A 17,035-nucleotide genomic window follows, 5' to 3' on the forward strand; every position below is an offset into this window, starting at 1 on the left:
ATTCTGATTCATTCTGCTACTTTACTGACTCTTGCTGAGGGAGGACTTTTGCACTGCTGTCTCTATGTTGGAATTCTGCTGCCTTGCTGGCTCTTGCTGAAAGAGGATGTCTGTGTTGGAGGAACTACTTCTGTGTTGGAGATTCTGGGTTGGTGACTTGGACTGAAGAGACTTTCACAGACTTCCACCTGGAGATTGGAACCTGGAGGCTAAGACTCTCCCGCTCTTCTGTGCTGGTGATTGGGACCTGAGGGAGCCTTTGTTGGAGTTGAGCTGGATTTCTTTGGATTGGCAACTAAGGGGTATTTAGCTAGGCAATATTTTCTACCTCCTTCCTACTTTTCCCCCTTTACTATCTCTACCTTGCTGCAATAAAGCTACTAACAGCCCTTTTGACTTAAGAGATGATTATTATAAATGGTGACCGCAACAATTTTTAAACATTCTTATATTTGTCAAATCCATTTTAATTATTACGTTACAACATCCACCCCAAACTCCAGGCCTTTTCAGACAAAGGTTTGCCTACCCACGTCTCTCAACCTTGTATTTGGATAGCTGATTTTGAGGAGTCAAGTCCAAGGCTTAATATGGATCCCTAATGAATTTTATCTTATTTGGATTCCATTCAGTTCTCTAGGAAGTCATGGTCTTGTTGGTTTCTGTTCCAATGGACAGTTTAGTTTTATTTATGAGTATATTACCTTTAATGCCAATCTAAAAGCAACACCTAAATGCCACTAACACTGAAAAATGGGAGTTCTAATTAGGGATGGAAAGGAAAAGGTAGACCTGGAGGTGGTGCTTAGCTTTTTACATTGGTAGGGTGGCACGAGGGAATTAGATGCCTGGTAAGCAGAGGCAGAAGTAAAAGAAGGTTTGAGAAAGGAGAGCTGGAAAAGGTAAAAACACACTTTCCCAATTTTATCAGGGGTCCTGGCAGCACCTCATGAGAATTAAAATATCACACTTTGTTGGAAAGATCTCAAGACTCCCAAGCTTCCCTCAATTTCTCTCTCTAGGTAAAGATCTCCTAATTCCTCCCTAATATTCCCTTTATTTCCACTGGAAAGAAAAATGGAAGAAAGAACAAGGAGACACAGATGAACACAAGCTTCCCTTACAACTCTTTTAACATCAAATGAATTCAGTTACCATTAATGAAGCAAATCCTACATGCAAAGGAGCAGGTGATGGTCCCGAGAATACAAAGAACAGGCCCAACCCTCAAAGATTTTCTATTCTAATAGGGAAATACATGTAAAGAGAGAAATAAGTCAAGTTGATCTGAGAAGGTAGTGAGCATTAACAATCAGGGGGAATCAAGGACAGCCTCCTGAGGGAGGTACCTAAAAGTTGGAAGAACGCTAATAGCCTCATGTCAGGATTTTATATAAAAACATATATATGAATTGTGATTCAATCAAGAAAAATAAAAACTGTTGCTCAAAATTTAAAACCAATGATGAAACAAATGACTGTGGGCTTAAGTGAATGTAATATCTATTTTTATTACCAAAACATGAGATTGACATCTTTTTTTTATTGCACTCTTTTAAAATCTTTTATATGCGTCAAACCTACTTCAATATTAATTCAATTCAACAAGCATCCCTCGACTGTCTACTCAGTGCAAGGCACTGGGCAAGGTGCTAAGAGATACCAAGAAGAAGATCCAGTTCCTGCCCTCAAGATGCTTCCCTGTATAAAAGCCATAAATCAGAGTGGTGGGCTTTTTTCTTTTTAACTCAAGAACATGGAGCTGGCTGTGACCACCAGCTAACATGCTAAAACTGCACTGTGGGAATTATATGGGGTTGACTTGAATTGGGGTGTTCTGCTTCCCAAACCACACCCTTGGGTACCCCCACAGCTGCCTCAGACATGCCCCTATGTCCTCATGCAATGGCAGAGGTCCCTGCCTCTTTGCTTAGGTGCAGGATGCAGTCATTCGAGCTGCAAAGGCACTCCCTCGACATTGTTCAACCTCCTCATTTTGGGAGTCACATGTGGATGAATCCCCAAACTTGCCCTGTTCCTGCTCTTAAACTTGTCCATCTCTTAAAAGAACCCACGAGTTTAGAGTATCACAAATGCTGAATAAGGAGGTAAAGAGCCAATTCAATATGTTAAATCAAATGCATACACAAATCACATTTCAAAAATAAAAAGATAAGATGCAGAGACTTTAGTAAATGACCAAAGAACTAAGGCAAGTTGTATGGCTACCTCATGCTTTTAACAGTACATTTTTGGTGTCTAAAGCTAAGAGATGGTCATCTTCTAAAAGAATTCAAGAAAACTTAAATAAAAAACAGAATTGTGTTGTACCCAGTTAGGTCTTTTTTTCTTTTTAAAAATATGGGTGGTATCATTTCAGAAACATGGCAATAGTCTTTTAGTGAATGCTTTCCAATATGCTTCCTAAAAACTTTATTATGTGTGGAGACAGACCAAAGTATTGTCTCTGAGGCTCCATCATAAAAATTACATGGCAGTCTCTATTATTCCTAGAGGTACTTTAAAGCTTAGGATAACCCCTCCACTACTTCATTAACGTTATGATGATTATCTTCATCGTCACTGTTGTCATCATCATCGTCGTCGTCGTCATCGACATCATCATCAACATCATCATTACCAGTCTGGTCACCAGATCCAAGTTCATCTTCATCTTCATCTTCAACCTAACCGTAAAAAAAAAAAAAAAAATTTTTTCACTTAGCCTGGACCAAATAACATGGAAAACTTCATTTCAATTCGGAACTTTAAAGTATAAATAAATCTCTACTTCTTTTTCCTAGTGATGCATGCAACTTGTGGAAAATGATTTATGGGTCGATTTAACAAATAGGCAGCTACTCTCACATGATAAAGCCTATCATGAAAAAAATCTGCACAGAAACTAAAACATGGTAGCATTTTCTTATTCTCTAGTGGTTCCTGTTAACAAAACAGTAGCCAGCCATATCAATTTATGTTACTAAAAATTAAATATTAAGTTGTAAGTATAGGCAAGAGTTAAACAAATTATAAACAAAGACAATACTTCAAATGCAGGAATATATGTATTCCTATACACAAAATATCTAAAATATAATAAAAATCTTAAAGAAATTATATTCCAGATTGAATTATTCACTATATAGTGTAAACCTCAAAATTCCTTAGACTTATAAATGTTGGAAATTTCATCATTGGGATATTTCATACTTGGAAAATTTCTTACTGATAGTCTATTGGAATGGGAACCCCATTGGCATGGGAGGTTCCTTCTCTTCCCTTCTTAAGATTATTTTAGGACAGAAACCCTTTGCTGAACAATGGAAAGGACTTTGACCTATGCTTAAGCATAGAACAGGAATTTCTTTGAATCATGATTGATTTTAGAATTGATACAATGGAGATACTTGGAATAAATCTCCACCCTATTCAGTCCTAATAGGATTGAGTAAGGGCTGCAGCCTAGATCAAAATTTAATTATTCCAATCTCTACCCTACTCAGGTTAACAGGATTTAGAAAGGGCTGTAGCAAAGGAGTAAAGATTTAATCATTTGAAAATATGACCTTCAACAGACATGTGCAAAAGCCAGAAACCTCTGGGCAGTCCTGGGTTAAGCTAGAGCCTCCATTGACAGGGAAATTGATGAAGAGTGATTGGTAGATGTGAGGACTGAGGGGAGGCAACTTGGATGGTTTCCTTAAAGATAGGAGGGTCTGGAGACTGGGGGGGGGGGGGGGGGGGTGGAGTTTTTGGTCGGTGTGGTTCCTGGGCTCTGAGGAAGCTTGCTCTGAAGGAAGCTGAAGGTGGGGGCCTCTGAGACTGTTTCTCCATTTTGGACACGTGAGTAATAGGGACTGATCTCTTTTCTTTGCTCCAGCTATCTAAGGGTTTGGGCTTTTTGGCCCAGCCTAAACAGAAGGGGTATTTAAGCCCTATTCCCTTCTCTCCCCTTTCTCTCTCTCTCTCTAATTCCTTTCTTACTCCTATTGTAATTAAACTCCAAAAAAGGCTGACGGCTGACTTGAGTTTTTCATTTAGGAATTACATAGCTGATTCCTTGGCGACCTTAAATTAATATATATCAGTCTTTTAAAGTGATTCCCTTGTAACAATAGTGAGCACCTTCAAAGTGAAATATTTCTAAGCACTTTACAAAGAAATATGAAACCGAACATGTAATGAAATACAACTGTGGCACAAAATCTTTGCAAGGACAAATTCTGTTAGAAACAAGTGGCCTTACCGGATGACCAAGATCCTTGAGTTTGCTTTTTAATGAAATGATTTTCTGATCTTGATCAGCCAGAAGCACCAAGAGGTCATCCTGTTCTTTGGCAGCTTTTGCAAGTCCCAGCTGCAGTTTGTTTTTCTCATTCTGTAAGATTGCTATGGTGCTGTTTGATGAATCCAACTGCTGTTTTATAGATGCTTTTTCCTCAGACAGAGCTTTAACTTCATTCTGACAACAGAAATGTTCAAGTTACTAAGCTGCAAGGAGCACTCACATGGCAGTAGGACATGATGAAATGTTCTTTTCTTTCAAATCCACTGCATCCAATTCAGCCTTGGAGGGTGTTTATTGAATTCACACAATTACTTTTTTGAAAATGAACTTTTTTCCATGCAAACCATTTAAATACCATCAACAAGAAAATAATTTATTTGAGTTACAACCTTTCCATTCAAATCAGAAACAGAGCTAGAGATTTCAGGAAAAGGCAGATCAAAAACTAATCATATACTGCCACAGAAAAACTATTTCATTTCATCCAAATTTCCAGAGTTTATTTCCAAATATGCAGTGGAATAAAATTCTGAATTTTCTCCATTTTATAATTTAAAAATATTGTGTATTAGGCATGGAAGTGCCACTACCAACCTTTAATTCTTTAGTCTCTTGAACCAATGAAGAGAGTCTACCCTCTATGTCAGTGGGTTTTGCTGCTGTTACAGTGCCATTGTCTCCCGAGACTGGAAGAGATTTAGTCTAAAAGCAGAAATTAATTAAAAACAAGTTTAAAATGTTAAGTTAGCAAAGCTCAGACTACTAGATATATTTTTTATTTCATTTTGGATCTGAAATCTGGTTTCCAAGATTAGACAAAATAATTCTCAAATGAACTCCTATGTGAGAAATACTGTCTTATGATATGAATGGCACTCGGGGCAGAACCTAAAGCCCAGGGAACATGAACCAGGGAACAAAGTCGTACAGGCAGATCTAAGAAATAAAGGAGGCACATCTAGAAAGGAAGGGTCAAAGTTGTTCTGAGTTAGAAGTATGGTTTATAATGCCTGAAATGTGACCATGGAGTCAGAGCTGGAAAGGCTCTCAATGATCATCTTGTTCAATGCCTTCTTTTGAGAGAAAGAGAAACAACAGTCCTGAAGTTCTCAGAAACTAAGAACCAGATCTGGGCCTCAAAAACTAGGCTCTTTCTGCTGTACCAGTAGAGAGCTGATAGACTCCAAATGATGGACTAAGCAAGAAGCTTTCAGGCCACTGTGTGCCACCTCCTCAAGGCAGGAGAATAGGCCTAAAGCAACCAAGTCAGCCCACCCCTAGGTTTGCTATTAATGGATAAAGAAATCAAAGTCACTTACAAATGCTTCAGTTTTCTGTAATAGCTCCTGCTTTTCCATCTGTAGTTTAGAGATCTCCACAGACTGCAAATTTAGCTGAGCCCTGAGTGTTTCAACTTCCTTCAGAGACAAAAGTGGCAAAAACATTTTTATATTTATTTATAAAACTACAGAAAATGAGCAAAGAAACTAATACAAAATCTTCCATAAAATATTAGCTTAAAATCTAAATCCACAAAAACCACCAGCACTTCTATATATGACAATTATATTAATAATATATTAGAATAAAAATATCTGGTAGTCTACCTACCAAGTCACATTGAAGAAATACAGAATTGCAAAACACTCACCAAAATAAGAATTGACAAATAACTAAAAGGTCATTGCTCTTGATTGACCCCCATGACTGTAAGGAAAATAACCTTGCCTACCTGAAATGATATATTTGCTGCTATATTAATCACAACTAGATTATTGATAGGGCTAAACAAAATTAGTATGGTAGAACGAAGGTTAGAGAATTTCAGGAAAACAATGAAAAAGGTAGGAATAAAGGAGGAATAGGAAGGAATGAGGGGGCAATTATAGTACTGCTTGGTAATGACTAAAAACCAGAAAAGTAATCAGTGGTATAGACTAGATGAATAGAAATCAGAAACAATTAAATTAAAAAACTGGGTGATTGATAAACCTAAGGAAGAACTTTCAAAAGAACTGCTAGGCAAGCAGAAGAGCAGTTTGACAGAAATTATATTAAGATAAATCTGGTAACAGTGGATGAAAAAAACCTGAATGTAAAAGGTCACAAGATAAAATAAAAAAAGGATACATCTTAACTGAACGAGAGAGAAAAAAAGATCCCAAAATATAAAATAAGTAATTTCATTTGCATGAAATTAAAAGGATGTTGAATGAAACAAAACTAATGCAGCTAGGATAAGGAAAAAAAATTGTCAGTTAGGAGAATAAAAAAACTTTGCATCAGTATTCTTTGGTAAGGAGTCTGACAACCAGGATACATAAAGAAAGGGAAAAATGTATATGACAATTGATCATTAAAGAACATGAATAATTCTAAAAAGAATTAAACTATTAGCAACAACCATATGAAATATTGTTCAAAATCATGAATACTAAGAAAAATGTAAATTAAAGTAACTCTGGGGCTTCACAGCCAGTTAACTATGATGATAAAAGTCAGAAATGGGGGTTGAAGAAGACATATATTAATATTTTAATGAAAATGTAAAATGATCCAAACATTCTGGAAAGCAATTTGGAATTTTGCTTTAAAAAGTAAGCTGTTCATACTCTAACAGAAAGATCCCACTGTTGGGCATTTTAAAAGCCCACCAAAGACAAGAAGGAAGATATTACATACCTCAAAATATTTACAGAAGCATTTTGTGTGATAGCAAATAACTAGAAATGAAGTAACTGCCCATCAATTAGGGAATGACTAAACAACTGTGAAACATGAATGTAATGGACAATCACTGATTCATAAGAACAATGAACAGTAAGAATTCAGGGAAGCACATAAAAGGATGAAAAAGGGAAGTAAGTAGAATCAGAAAAACAACATGCTTAATAATGAAAACTCTGAAGCAAAATTATGCATATCAAAAGGGATTTTTAAGGTACAAAAGATTCCAGAAAAAAGCAAAAAGCTCATTTTTTCCAGTTAAAGAGATCTGTTTGAAACATTGAAAAGTTACCTTTTCAATTTTCTTCTCCCTTGCAAGTGCTCAAGAAGCAATTTATTTATTTGGGGACAGGGTGAACTATGTGGCACATATAAATACCAAGATGAAACATCTTGATATTTTATATGTTCATCCTATCCCCCCAAACAAATAAATAAATTGTTTCTTAGAAGTTATAATGAAAAATTGGTCATGAAAATTAGGTGAAAAAGTTCGCATCTTTTTAAAAAAACCTTACTTTCCATCTTAGAATCAATACTGTGTACTGGTTCCAAGACAAAGGAGTGGTAAGGGCTAGGCAATGGGGGTTAAGTGACTTGCCCAGGGTCACACAGCTAGGAAATGTCTAAAGGCAGATTTGAATCTAGGACCTTCCATCTCTAGGCCTGGCTCTCAATCCAGTGAGCTACTTAGCAGCCCCCCAAAAGTTTACATTTTAACACAGCCATTGGTAACTTAAAAGCTATGCCATGTAGCTTAGTTTCTTTTTAAATTTTCTTATAACTGCTATTTCACAGTCTGGAAATCAATCTGAGTAAAGATCTTTTAAGCAAGAGAAAATTAATAATATTTTAAAAGATTCTAAAAAGTGTCAAAAATTAAAGATGACTATTTGGTCAAAAGTTCTTGTTGCCATCTATAAAAGTAGACTAGATTAATGATCATTTGGAGCATTCATTTTAATTATGAACAAAGAAAGTAAAGCAAAAATTTACCCGTTGCAATTTTGTAGTACTTTCAGATTCACCATCCATACAAGTCTCTAGAGATTGTTCCATTTTCCCAGGTGCTGACTGAGTAGATTTCTACATGAATAAAGAAATAAACCATGAAAATAAATTAGTGTCAGTCAGCAAGGTTAAAAAAAGACTGGATACTTTTTTAACCTTGAGAAGACCTGGATTTCTAGGCCCAACTCTAACTAATTAGCTGTCTGACTCTGTAATGACTCTAGGCTTCAGAATTTCCAGGGAGAATGGATGATCTAGTCCCATGTTGGCGAACAGATGGCACTCATGTTGCAGGGGACTGCTCCCTTCCCCCTCTCCATGTGCCTGAGGACATGCCTCTCATTACCCGCCCCTCTGACCAGCAGTCCAATGGGAGCGCTTCCTCCCTCCCTGTCTGGGGTAAGACATGGATCTCACATGTGGCCTGAGGGTTGCAGTTTGGGTACTCGGTCTCTAAAAGGTTGACTATCACTGGTCTATTTGTCTCTGCATCGCTTCTAAGTATAACATTATATTCTGTGCTGTTTTAAAGTGCCATATTTGAAAATATAAAGTTTGACAGTACAGAAAATACATCTCAAGACCAGCTATTCTCTTGCCTTGGCACACACAACTTGCAACTTATGAGACCATTAGAGAATTTAGAGATATATCTGGGAAAGAACAAGCTCTTTACCAAGTTTACTGAAGCAATATATAAGGTCAACTGAAGAAGGATAAAGAAGCAGTCACAGTAAAATTAAAAGGATTAGAGAACTATTTTCCTAGTTTAATACTCTGAATGTTCAGTTCTTACCAAATTTTCAATCAAAGAGTCTTTTTCTGTCAACTGGCCTTGTAAAAGTTCTTGCTTATTTTTTAATTCTTTTATCTCTTCTTTTAACCGGCTAATTTCTTCTGGTTGAATGCCATTCATCTGAGCTCCATCACTGTGAGAACCATGATGCGGATTGTCTTTTCCTATTACACGTGCATGAAATTTGATAAAGTTATAGAACACTAAAGTTTGCCATTATTTGCCCCGGAAGATTCAAACACCTACATATATCAAAGCAAAGATAAAGTCTCTGGGAGTCCTACTGGGGATAGATAATCATGTCTCTTATATGATACCGTTAGAGGCTTTCAGCTTTTACCGTATGTAATATGTGACGATTGATCACTACTTTTTGTCGCTGGTCAGCCCATTACCAAGTATCACCTCAACCACAATACTCTTTCCACTCCACAATATAATGAGATACTCTTGACAAATGCTTTGCTGAAATGCAGGTACACTATATCTATGACACCTCTAACTGTTCCTGCAGAACCTCTAATTCTTTTTTTCCAAATTGTCTAATGGAACATTTCGGCAGATGTCCTACCTAAAAGTTAATTTCAACATAATCCAAAGTGGGACTCTTTTACCCCTCTATTCACCCCTCCCCCAATCCAATTCTTTTCTAGAGTCATTTCTGGCTCTTCTCTCTCCCTTATAGCTCTTTCCAATTCAATTTGCTGCTAAGTCCTATAGATTATAGATTCTACCTCTAAAGTATCTCTTGGGTTCCTCTCCTTGTATATTTCTACTCCTACTGTTATCATGTCAACTCTGGAGCTCATTCTCTCTTTCTCTACCAGAATGGGTATCAGTCCTGCCTCCACTCTCCAGACAGCAGATCCCTTAAGAGACCTATCACAACAAGGCTACCAAAGTTATCATCCTGGTGTACAGGTGATGATGTCACTCTCTGCTTCAATCCGTTCAACAGCCCCTCTTTATCAAATAGAATGTAAACTTTCTAAGTTAAGCACCGAAGGCTTTCCATAGCTGGCTTCAAGCTATCCTTTCTAGCTTATTTTCAGGCCTTTTATGTTCCAGCTAAAGCAGATTAGTCACCCTTCCTTTATTGTTTCCTATTTTCACTTATTCTGGAGCATTTAAACATATCATTTCTCATGTATCTAAAAGATTCTCTTTCTATTTCTAACAACTTATAGCACTTTCTTGCTTCAATATGGCTTCCATGAAGCTTCTTTGCAAAAAAAGCTTTCATAGCAAAATTGCCTCTCTCCTCAAATCTTTTCTATTTCCCTTCTAAGACTGGTCTGTATTTAATTATATTACAGAATCACAAATTTGAGCCTTAAAGAAAATCTCAGTGGTCAACTTACTGAAGTTCTAAAGGGCAGAGGCTGTTTTATTTAGTCTCCATATCCTCAGCACCTAGACAGTATCTCACATATAGCTTTAAAATTTTAAGTTCTAGGACAGATGCCAAACTTCGGGTAGGGCATGTGCTCACAGGGAGTCCACTGAATCAATAAAAATCCAAGAGCAAAGTCCCTCCATCCCCGAAGACTTTCATTTAAAAAAAGGCCAAGCCCTTTTCTATGAAATAGTCATCAAACGGAAATCAAAGGACCTGAAGAACCATACAGAAAGCATCACATATGTAAATTACATAACATATAACCAACAAAGCACTCAAGGGGGATCATGGTACCTAGCTGTATTTTGAGGAGATTATATTGGTCCTTGTGCTGCTGGATCTGAGACACTTGCTGCGTGACAGCTGTCTGAAGCTGTTCATTTTGACATTTTAGAGTAGAAACCTGTTGTTTTAGTTCTTCAAGTTGGAAATCCTATGAAACAAAAATAAAGACAACTTCTGTCAAGAGAATATATGTGTTAGGGGAAGATAGGTGGCTCAGTGGATAGAAAGCCAAGCTCAGAGATGGGAGGTCCTGGACTCAAATCTGGCCTCTGCTACTTCCTAGCTTTGTGAACCTGACCAAGTCAAGTAACTCCAACTGCCTATCCTTTATCATTCTTTAGCCTTGGAACTAATACTTAGTATCAATTCTAAGACTGAAGATAAAAGCTTTTTAAAAAGAGAAAAAAGAATTGACATACTCAAGACAATCATTTCTATAAGGTGGTGTGAAATATGAAATAAAATTATGGGTCCTATTTACTTAAGTAAATAGCATATTCTCCAGGGATACTCCTCTGCACTTCTATCCTTGTGGGTAGTATCTCTCCCTTGGCTCTCATCCCCACCTCCCATAGGTCCTTAAAGGTTCAGACTGTGATATAACTCAATGCCTTCCACACAGTAGGTGTTTAAACACTGTTGGATTGAATTGAACTCATGTTTGAATTCTGTGAGAAAATGTAGAAGAGGAAAAATTGTATTTGCTTTGTTTGACTTCTAGAGAGTAAAATAAGGAAGAAGTTTTAAGGACGTGATTTCAGTTTGATAGGAGGAAAATTTTCCCATTATGGAAGGAGAAAAGTAATCATAAAGTAAGGAATTCTCCCCATCCAAGGAATGAAAGTGCATAATCAGTTGTTTGGGGATTATGCCCAGGGGATTTCTGTTTTAGAGGGGCTGGACTAGATGATCTCAATCTACAATTTTGACATTTTTTGAAACTAAGTCACAGGAGAAATCATTCTCATTTCTTTAAAGTCATTGATCATAGTTTCAGTACAAGAAAGACATGTTCCTCTAGGTACCATGATAAGCTCACTATTTTCCAACAACATTAGATTAATTTCCAAACCACCATCAGCTAAAGAAAACTCTACTCAAAATTTAAAGTCTGAACCTAAAACATTATATTCATACTTTGATTTCACCCTGGGGGACAGATGTCTTGGGTAGGGAGAGTGCTAGACGTGCAAACAAGTAGTCTTATACAAATGATTAGACTCACAGGAACTTAAGACTCAAAGAGCTCTGTCTGCCTCTGTATTTATGGCAAGCAGTATACAACCCAGCTGATGGAGGCAAGTAACACCTATGCTTGCATTATAGAGAATTCACATTGAGAGAGCGCTTGCCAAACTTCCCTAGATCAACTTCTCAACAACAACAAGCACAGCCATTCCTCAGGAGGCCTTAAAAAGTCTCTCCATGATCTCAACACAAATCTGCACTCCACCTCTCAAGGTCCCACCCCCCAGCCCTTCTGGTCTATAAGCACAATGAAGTTCACTTTCACTTCCTAATATATTGCAGTAAAGACAGAAGGGAGTGGAGCAGTAGTTTGAAAAACACTGGTACCAGAAGCAGTAAAACTGGATTCAATTCCTATTTCCAAGGTCTACTCCATGGGTGGCATGCTCCTGTGTATGTTTGCTCATCTGCAGATGAGAAGATTTGACAAAATAGCCTCTCAAGTCCATCACAGACTCAGCTTTGTGTTCCCATGGACTAGAACAAGAATCTGTGGGTAATTTTTAGGAAAGAGGCGTGCCTAATTCAGATTTTCTATCACTCCCACTATCCAGTACACTGATTTGCACACAGTAGATACTTAATAACAGAAATATGTTGAACTAGAGTAGTGTTTTAATAATTTCTATTAAACAATGGAGAAGCAGGAAAGAGTCTTTCAGGAGAAATCAGTTAATGCACATCATTTGAAATTATAGCACTTCTTCCAAGACCACAGGCTGTCCTAATGTAAAGGGGCTGCCTGAACCTCACCACTATCTACCCAACATCAAAACTATAATAAATCAATGCTGTGAAACCTTGAGTTTAAAAATAAAGGGAGATGGGGAAAATGAAAAATTGTTCAAGTGATTTTAAGGAAGATGGTTCATCTAAATCAGTCTTAATTTAGGATCTATGAACATCTTTTTAATAACTATGTTTCATAGTTGGGTATCAATCCTATGTATTTTGTGTACTTAAAAACATAATTCTGAGAACAAAGGAGTCCACAGGTTCACAGGAATTGCCAAAGGGGTCTGTGACACAAAAAAGATTAAGAACTTCTAGCCTAAATGCTCCATACTAAGTTGCAACTAATGCTGGCACTTTTTAAATTTTTTACTGAGAGCCTTCAAAGGAAATATTAACTCTGCAAGAGTCTATTTGTCAAAATGGAAGAGGTTTCAGTTATGAAACTGGAACTAAGATGAGTTTGCATTTTATCCTCTAATTTACAAAATTCTACCTGAACACTCCTACAAAGAATTCCCCTTAAACCAAAAAGGCTTGTAGGCCAGAGAATATCTGTCCTGGCATTTACCTGCTCTCTGATTACATTTTTGTAGTGAGTCACAATACTGTCATGTTGTTCCAATGTTTTCTTCACTTCTTCTTCCTTTTTATCTTCTTCACTAGACTTATAAATGGATTTTGTTATGACACCTGAAAAAGATGGTGCATAGTTAAATCTTTCAAACTCTGTAAACAACATTTCAATAACTATGCATAATCTAGCAATGAAAAAATAAATGCTGGCCCAAAAGAGAATAAAAAATGTAAAATGCTCTGGTCTAAAAGACTGCCATTCTGGGGTTCATGATGTCTTTTGAACCTATTTAATGGGTGTTTACTTATCCTAGTTACTTTTCAAATACATTGTCTCCAACCTGTCTCACCTTCAAGTTCTTTCACTAACTTTGTAAACTCATGATCAAACATCATGTGGTCTGGGGTAGAAAAACTTGGCTGTGGTTTCTGGGCAGCTCTTGAGTACAATTCATGTTTGCTAATGAAACCCAGTTTTTCTATGAAGTTCTCTTTGCCAATTCTCTTCTCTATGAGTTGTTTCAGTTTTTCTCTAAAAAAAAAAAGGAAGACAAAAAAATTACTAATAGTTCAAACACTAAACACTCAAATTATGATTCAATGAAAAATAATATAATTTCTTGATTACTTATGTTATCTAATGAGGCCCTCACTGCAACAAAACAACCTTTTCTCCCTAAATCCTTATCCAAGGCCCAAGAGAGGCTGCCACCCCTTTCTTTGCTTCCTACTCTTTGAATTAAGTCCTGAGCTCTTAAAAGAAAATTGGGTACATTTACCATGACCTCCCTCTTGTTCCTTTCTTTATCTCCAGTCTCTAATGAGGCCATTCTCATTGCCAATGCCAGCCCCTCCACATGGGTCCTTGACCCCATTCCCCTCCCATCTCCTACATCAGATTTTCCCTTTAATCCCTTACTTATTGTTTGCCTAACAAATTCAGACAGGTTCAGGTCTCCCTTATTTAAAAAATAAAACAAAACAAAAACAAAAAACCCCTTTGTTCCATCTTAGAATCAATACTAAGTATTGGTTCTAAAGTAAGAGTGGTGAAGGCCAGGCAACTGGAGTTGACCAGCCTGACTGGCCCAGGGACACACAGCCAGGAAGTGTGTGAAGTTAGATTTGAACCCAGAAATTTCTGTCTCTAGACCTGACTCTCTATCCACTAAGTCACCTAGCTGCCCTGCTCCCCATTCTTAAAAAAAAGGTTCACTGAATCCTACTATCACTTAAAGCTATCATTTTCTCTCTCCTTTACTAGTTCAGTGCCTCTACTTTCTTTTCTTTCATTCACTATTCATTCCCTTGCAGTTTGGCTTCTGACCCTATCACTCAACTCAACCTGAAATGCTTCCTCCCAAGTTACCCATCATCTCTCACTGCCCAGTCTGATGGTCTTCTCTCAGTCTTCCATTAGAATGGATATCGAGGCCCACTCTTGCCTCCTGGCTACCATCGTTGCTGGGTTTTTGTGTATTCCTCTCCTGTTTTTCCTCCCTGTCTGACCTTTTCTATTGTACCCCAAAGCTCGTTCTTAGGCTTTTACTCTTCCCTCTTTCTACTCTTACTGATTTGACCAGCTCCCATGTGTTATTATGTTCATGCAGATGGCTCCATGTATCCAGCCCTAATTTTGGAATATTAGCTCCTGAAGAACAGATCTCTTCCTTCTTTGTATTCCCACTGCCTAACACATTCCTGGCACATAGTATATACTGAAATGCCTGCTTATTGTCTCTCTGCTAAGCTCTAGTTCAGCACCTCTTATCAGACATCTCAAATTTCTAGATTTGTCACCTTGGTGTTATTGTCCTCAACTGCTGATTAAATTGCTCATCATGTTGCTAGATCTTCTCTCTATGGCATCTCTCAAACATGACCTTTTCTCTCTACACACATAATCAGCATCTGATGGGTGCAAGTCCTCATCTCTACTGCCAGACCAATGCAATGGCCTTCTAACAGAAACCCTGCCTCAAGTTTCTCTTGCTCCACATCCCTCCAAAGTGATTATCCTTAAGCACGGATCACCATTCCCCTATTCCCTAAAACCCAGCAGTTCTTTACTGCCTCTAGGATAAAACGCTAAGCCTTCTAGCTTTTACAACCTTTCATGATCTGGTCCCAACTTATCTTTCCAACCATATTACATAATTGTACTTCTAATACTCTAATACCCAGAAAAGGATTTCTTGGTTGCTTAAATACAATACTGAACCAACTTTGTGCCTGTGTTCACTGATCCCTTTTAATTCTAGTGCCTTCCTTCTGCTGATTATTTCCTATTTAGCCTGTATGTATCTCCTGTAGTTTGTTACTACATAGTGGTTTGCATGTTTTCTCCCCATTAAATTGTGAGCTCCTTGAGGGCAGGGACTGTCTTTTGCCTTTCTGGGTATCCCTAGCACTTAGCATAGTACCTGGCACAAAGTAGGGATTAATAAATGTTTACTATCGTCTATGCCAAAAAACACACTTTCTTTTTACCCTTCCTTCATAGAATCCTTCTCTCTGAATCTTCATGACAGTCTAAGAACCACTTCTTACATGAAGCTTTTCCCCAATTGCTAGTGCCCTCCCTCCCTAACTATGCCTTGTATTTAACTACTTTTTATTTATCCTATACACATTGTCCCACTCATTAGAATGGAAGCTTCAGGAGAGCATGAACTGTTTCTTCTTTTGTCTTTGCATCCCCAAAACCTAACACAGAGCCTGGTACCAAATAAACATGCTAACTGATAGTAATTTCAATTCAATAAACTTTTAAGTCAGCTCCTCCTCTATGAAAAGCACTGGGCTGGGTATTGAGAGGACCCACAATTTAAAGGATGAAGCATCATCTCTGTCATTATGGGAGAGAGGACACACACTTAAATGATCTAATGTTCTATTGGTTTTCCCCCACTGCAGCATACCACAGGCTGTCTACATCTTAGTTTGAGAATTGACAAAGTCAAAACACTCATACTTGCTAACCTAAGAGCATGTGCAACTGTTTTTGTCCACAGCACTTAAAAGTATGAATCTTGGCCTCTACTTACTTCATATAGTTCTCAAGTGAATTATCATTGAAATAAATAGAAATGCCCAACAAGAGGGCACATAAGCCTTGAACCAACTGTTCCTCTTCTCCAAGATTTTCTGCTATTTGTGCTGTAAGCTGAAAATCTTGTTAAGGAAGACAACAAATTTCATCATATGCCCAATGCATGTTATTTTTCTACTTGCAAAAACTATTATACATTCTTTGGAGAAATCTCCATTTAAAAATTCTCTATCATGGTACATGTACAAAGCCAGTTTTAATGAGTCACACAAATGAATGCTATAATTTCCCGTGTTAGAAATTAGTGAGATTTCATCAGAAATGTATTATTATATCTCCTATACTCCCCTAATACTTACATGTGCTTTAGCATAGTTAAGGTGAGATGGGCAAATTTGGAGCCTAGCATTACTTCTAGAAGAAAAACATTAAAGTTAAACAACCACCTTTAGCTATCTAAAACAAACAAAAGGATACAAATGGAATATTGGCTGAATTGTGGAGAAAGTGTGTGACAGCAATCGGACAGTTGCTTAACCAGGTACAAAGCAACATTAATAACCCAACTCGTGTTTGTACTTTGCTTCCCTGAAACAAAAAAGATGGCATGAATGTCTTCCCATAAATTCTGCATTTTTACCAAATTCTCTCTCATCAAACTAAGAATTTTAACAGTTAGTCCCTGCTACCCTTCCTCTCCCACCATTAACTTTCAATAGGAGGAAAAGCATTTTGGGTATATTTGTAGTGATCAGCTTCCTAGCATGCAGTTAATATTCAGTAAAACAGTATTTTCCTCTATTATCCACACACAGCACTCCCAAATGCAATCAATGGCAAGCTCAAATAAGTAAGATGAAGAGAACTTGATAAGAATTAGTAAAAATTAATGTTCACAAATATAAGTTGGCCTACCTA

The 17,035-nt window shown here is 37.4% G+C and overlaps 1 protein-coding gene across 3 annotated transcripts in view; it reads right to left on the bottom strand.

Moving 5' to 3' along the window:
- Positions 1-1,491: 1,491 nt before the first annotated feature.
- USO1 (USO1 vesicle transport factor) overlaps positions 1,492-17,035 on the bottom strand; it is a 76,758-nt gene continuing 61,214 nt past the window's right edge. For all 3 annotated transcript variants that reach the window (XM_007495687.3, XM_007495685.3, XM_007495688.3), the window contains 11 exons: positions 16,595-16,705; positions 16,113-16,231; positions 13,416-13,597; positions 13,061-13,182; positions 10,519-10,657; positions 8,826-8,989; positions 8,015-8,104; positions 5,611-5,709; positions 4,886-4,993; positions 4,250-4,465; positions 1,492-2,687 (listed from right to left, as the gene is read on the bottom strand). In XM_007495687.3, coding sequence (XP_007495749.2) covers positions 2,529-2,687; positions 4,250-4,465; positions 4,886-4,993; positions 5,611-5,709; positions 8,015-8,104; positions 8,826-8,989; positions 10,519-10,657; positions 13,061-13,182; positions 13,416-13,597; positions 16,113-16,231; positions 16,595-16,705 — 1,509 coding nt within the window. In that variant the 3' untranslated portion in view covers positions 1,492-2,528. The remainder of the gene's footprint in view (positions 2,688-4,249; positions 4,466-4,885; positions 4,994-5,610; positions 5,710-8,014; positions 8,105-8,825; positions 8,990-10,518; positions 10,658-13,060; positions 13,183-13,415; positions 13,598-16,112; positions 16,232-16,594; positions 16,706-17,035) is intronic.

The sequence above is a fragment of the Monodelphis domestica genome, chromosome 6 (genome assembly GCF_027887165.1).
Source record: "Monodelphis domestica isolate mMonDom1 chromosome 6, mMonDom1.pri, whole genome shotgun sequence".
Lineage (NCBI taxonomy): Eukaryota > Metazoa > Chordata > Mammalia > Didelphimorphia > Didelphidae > Monodelphis > Monodelphis domestica.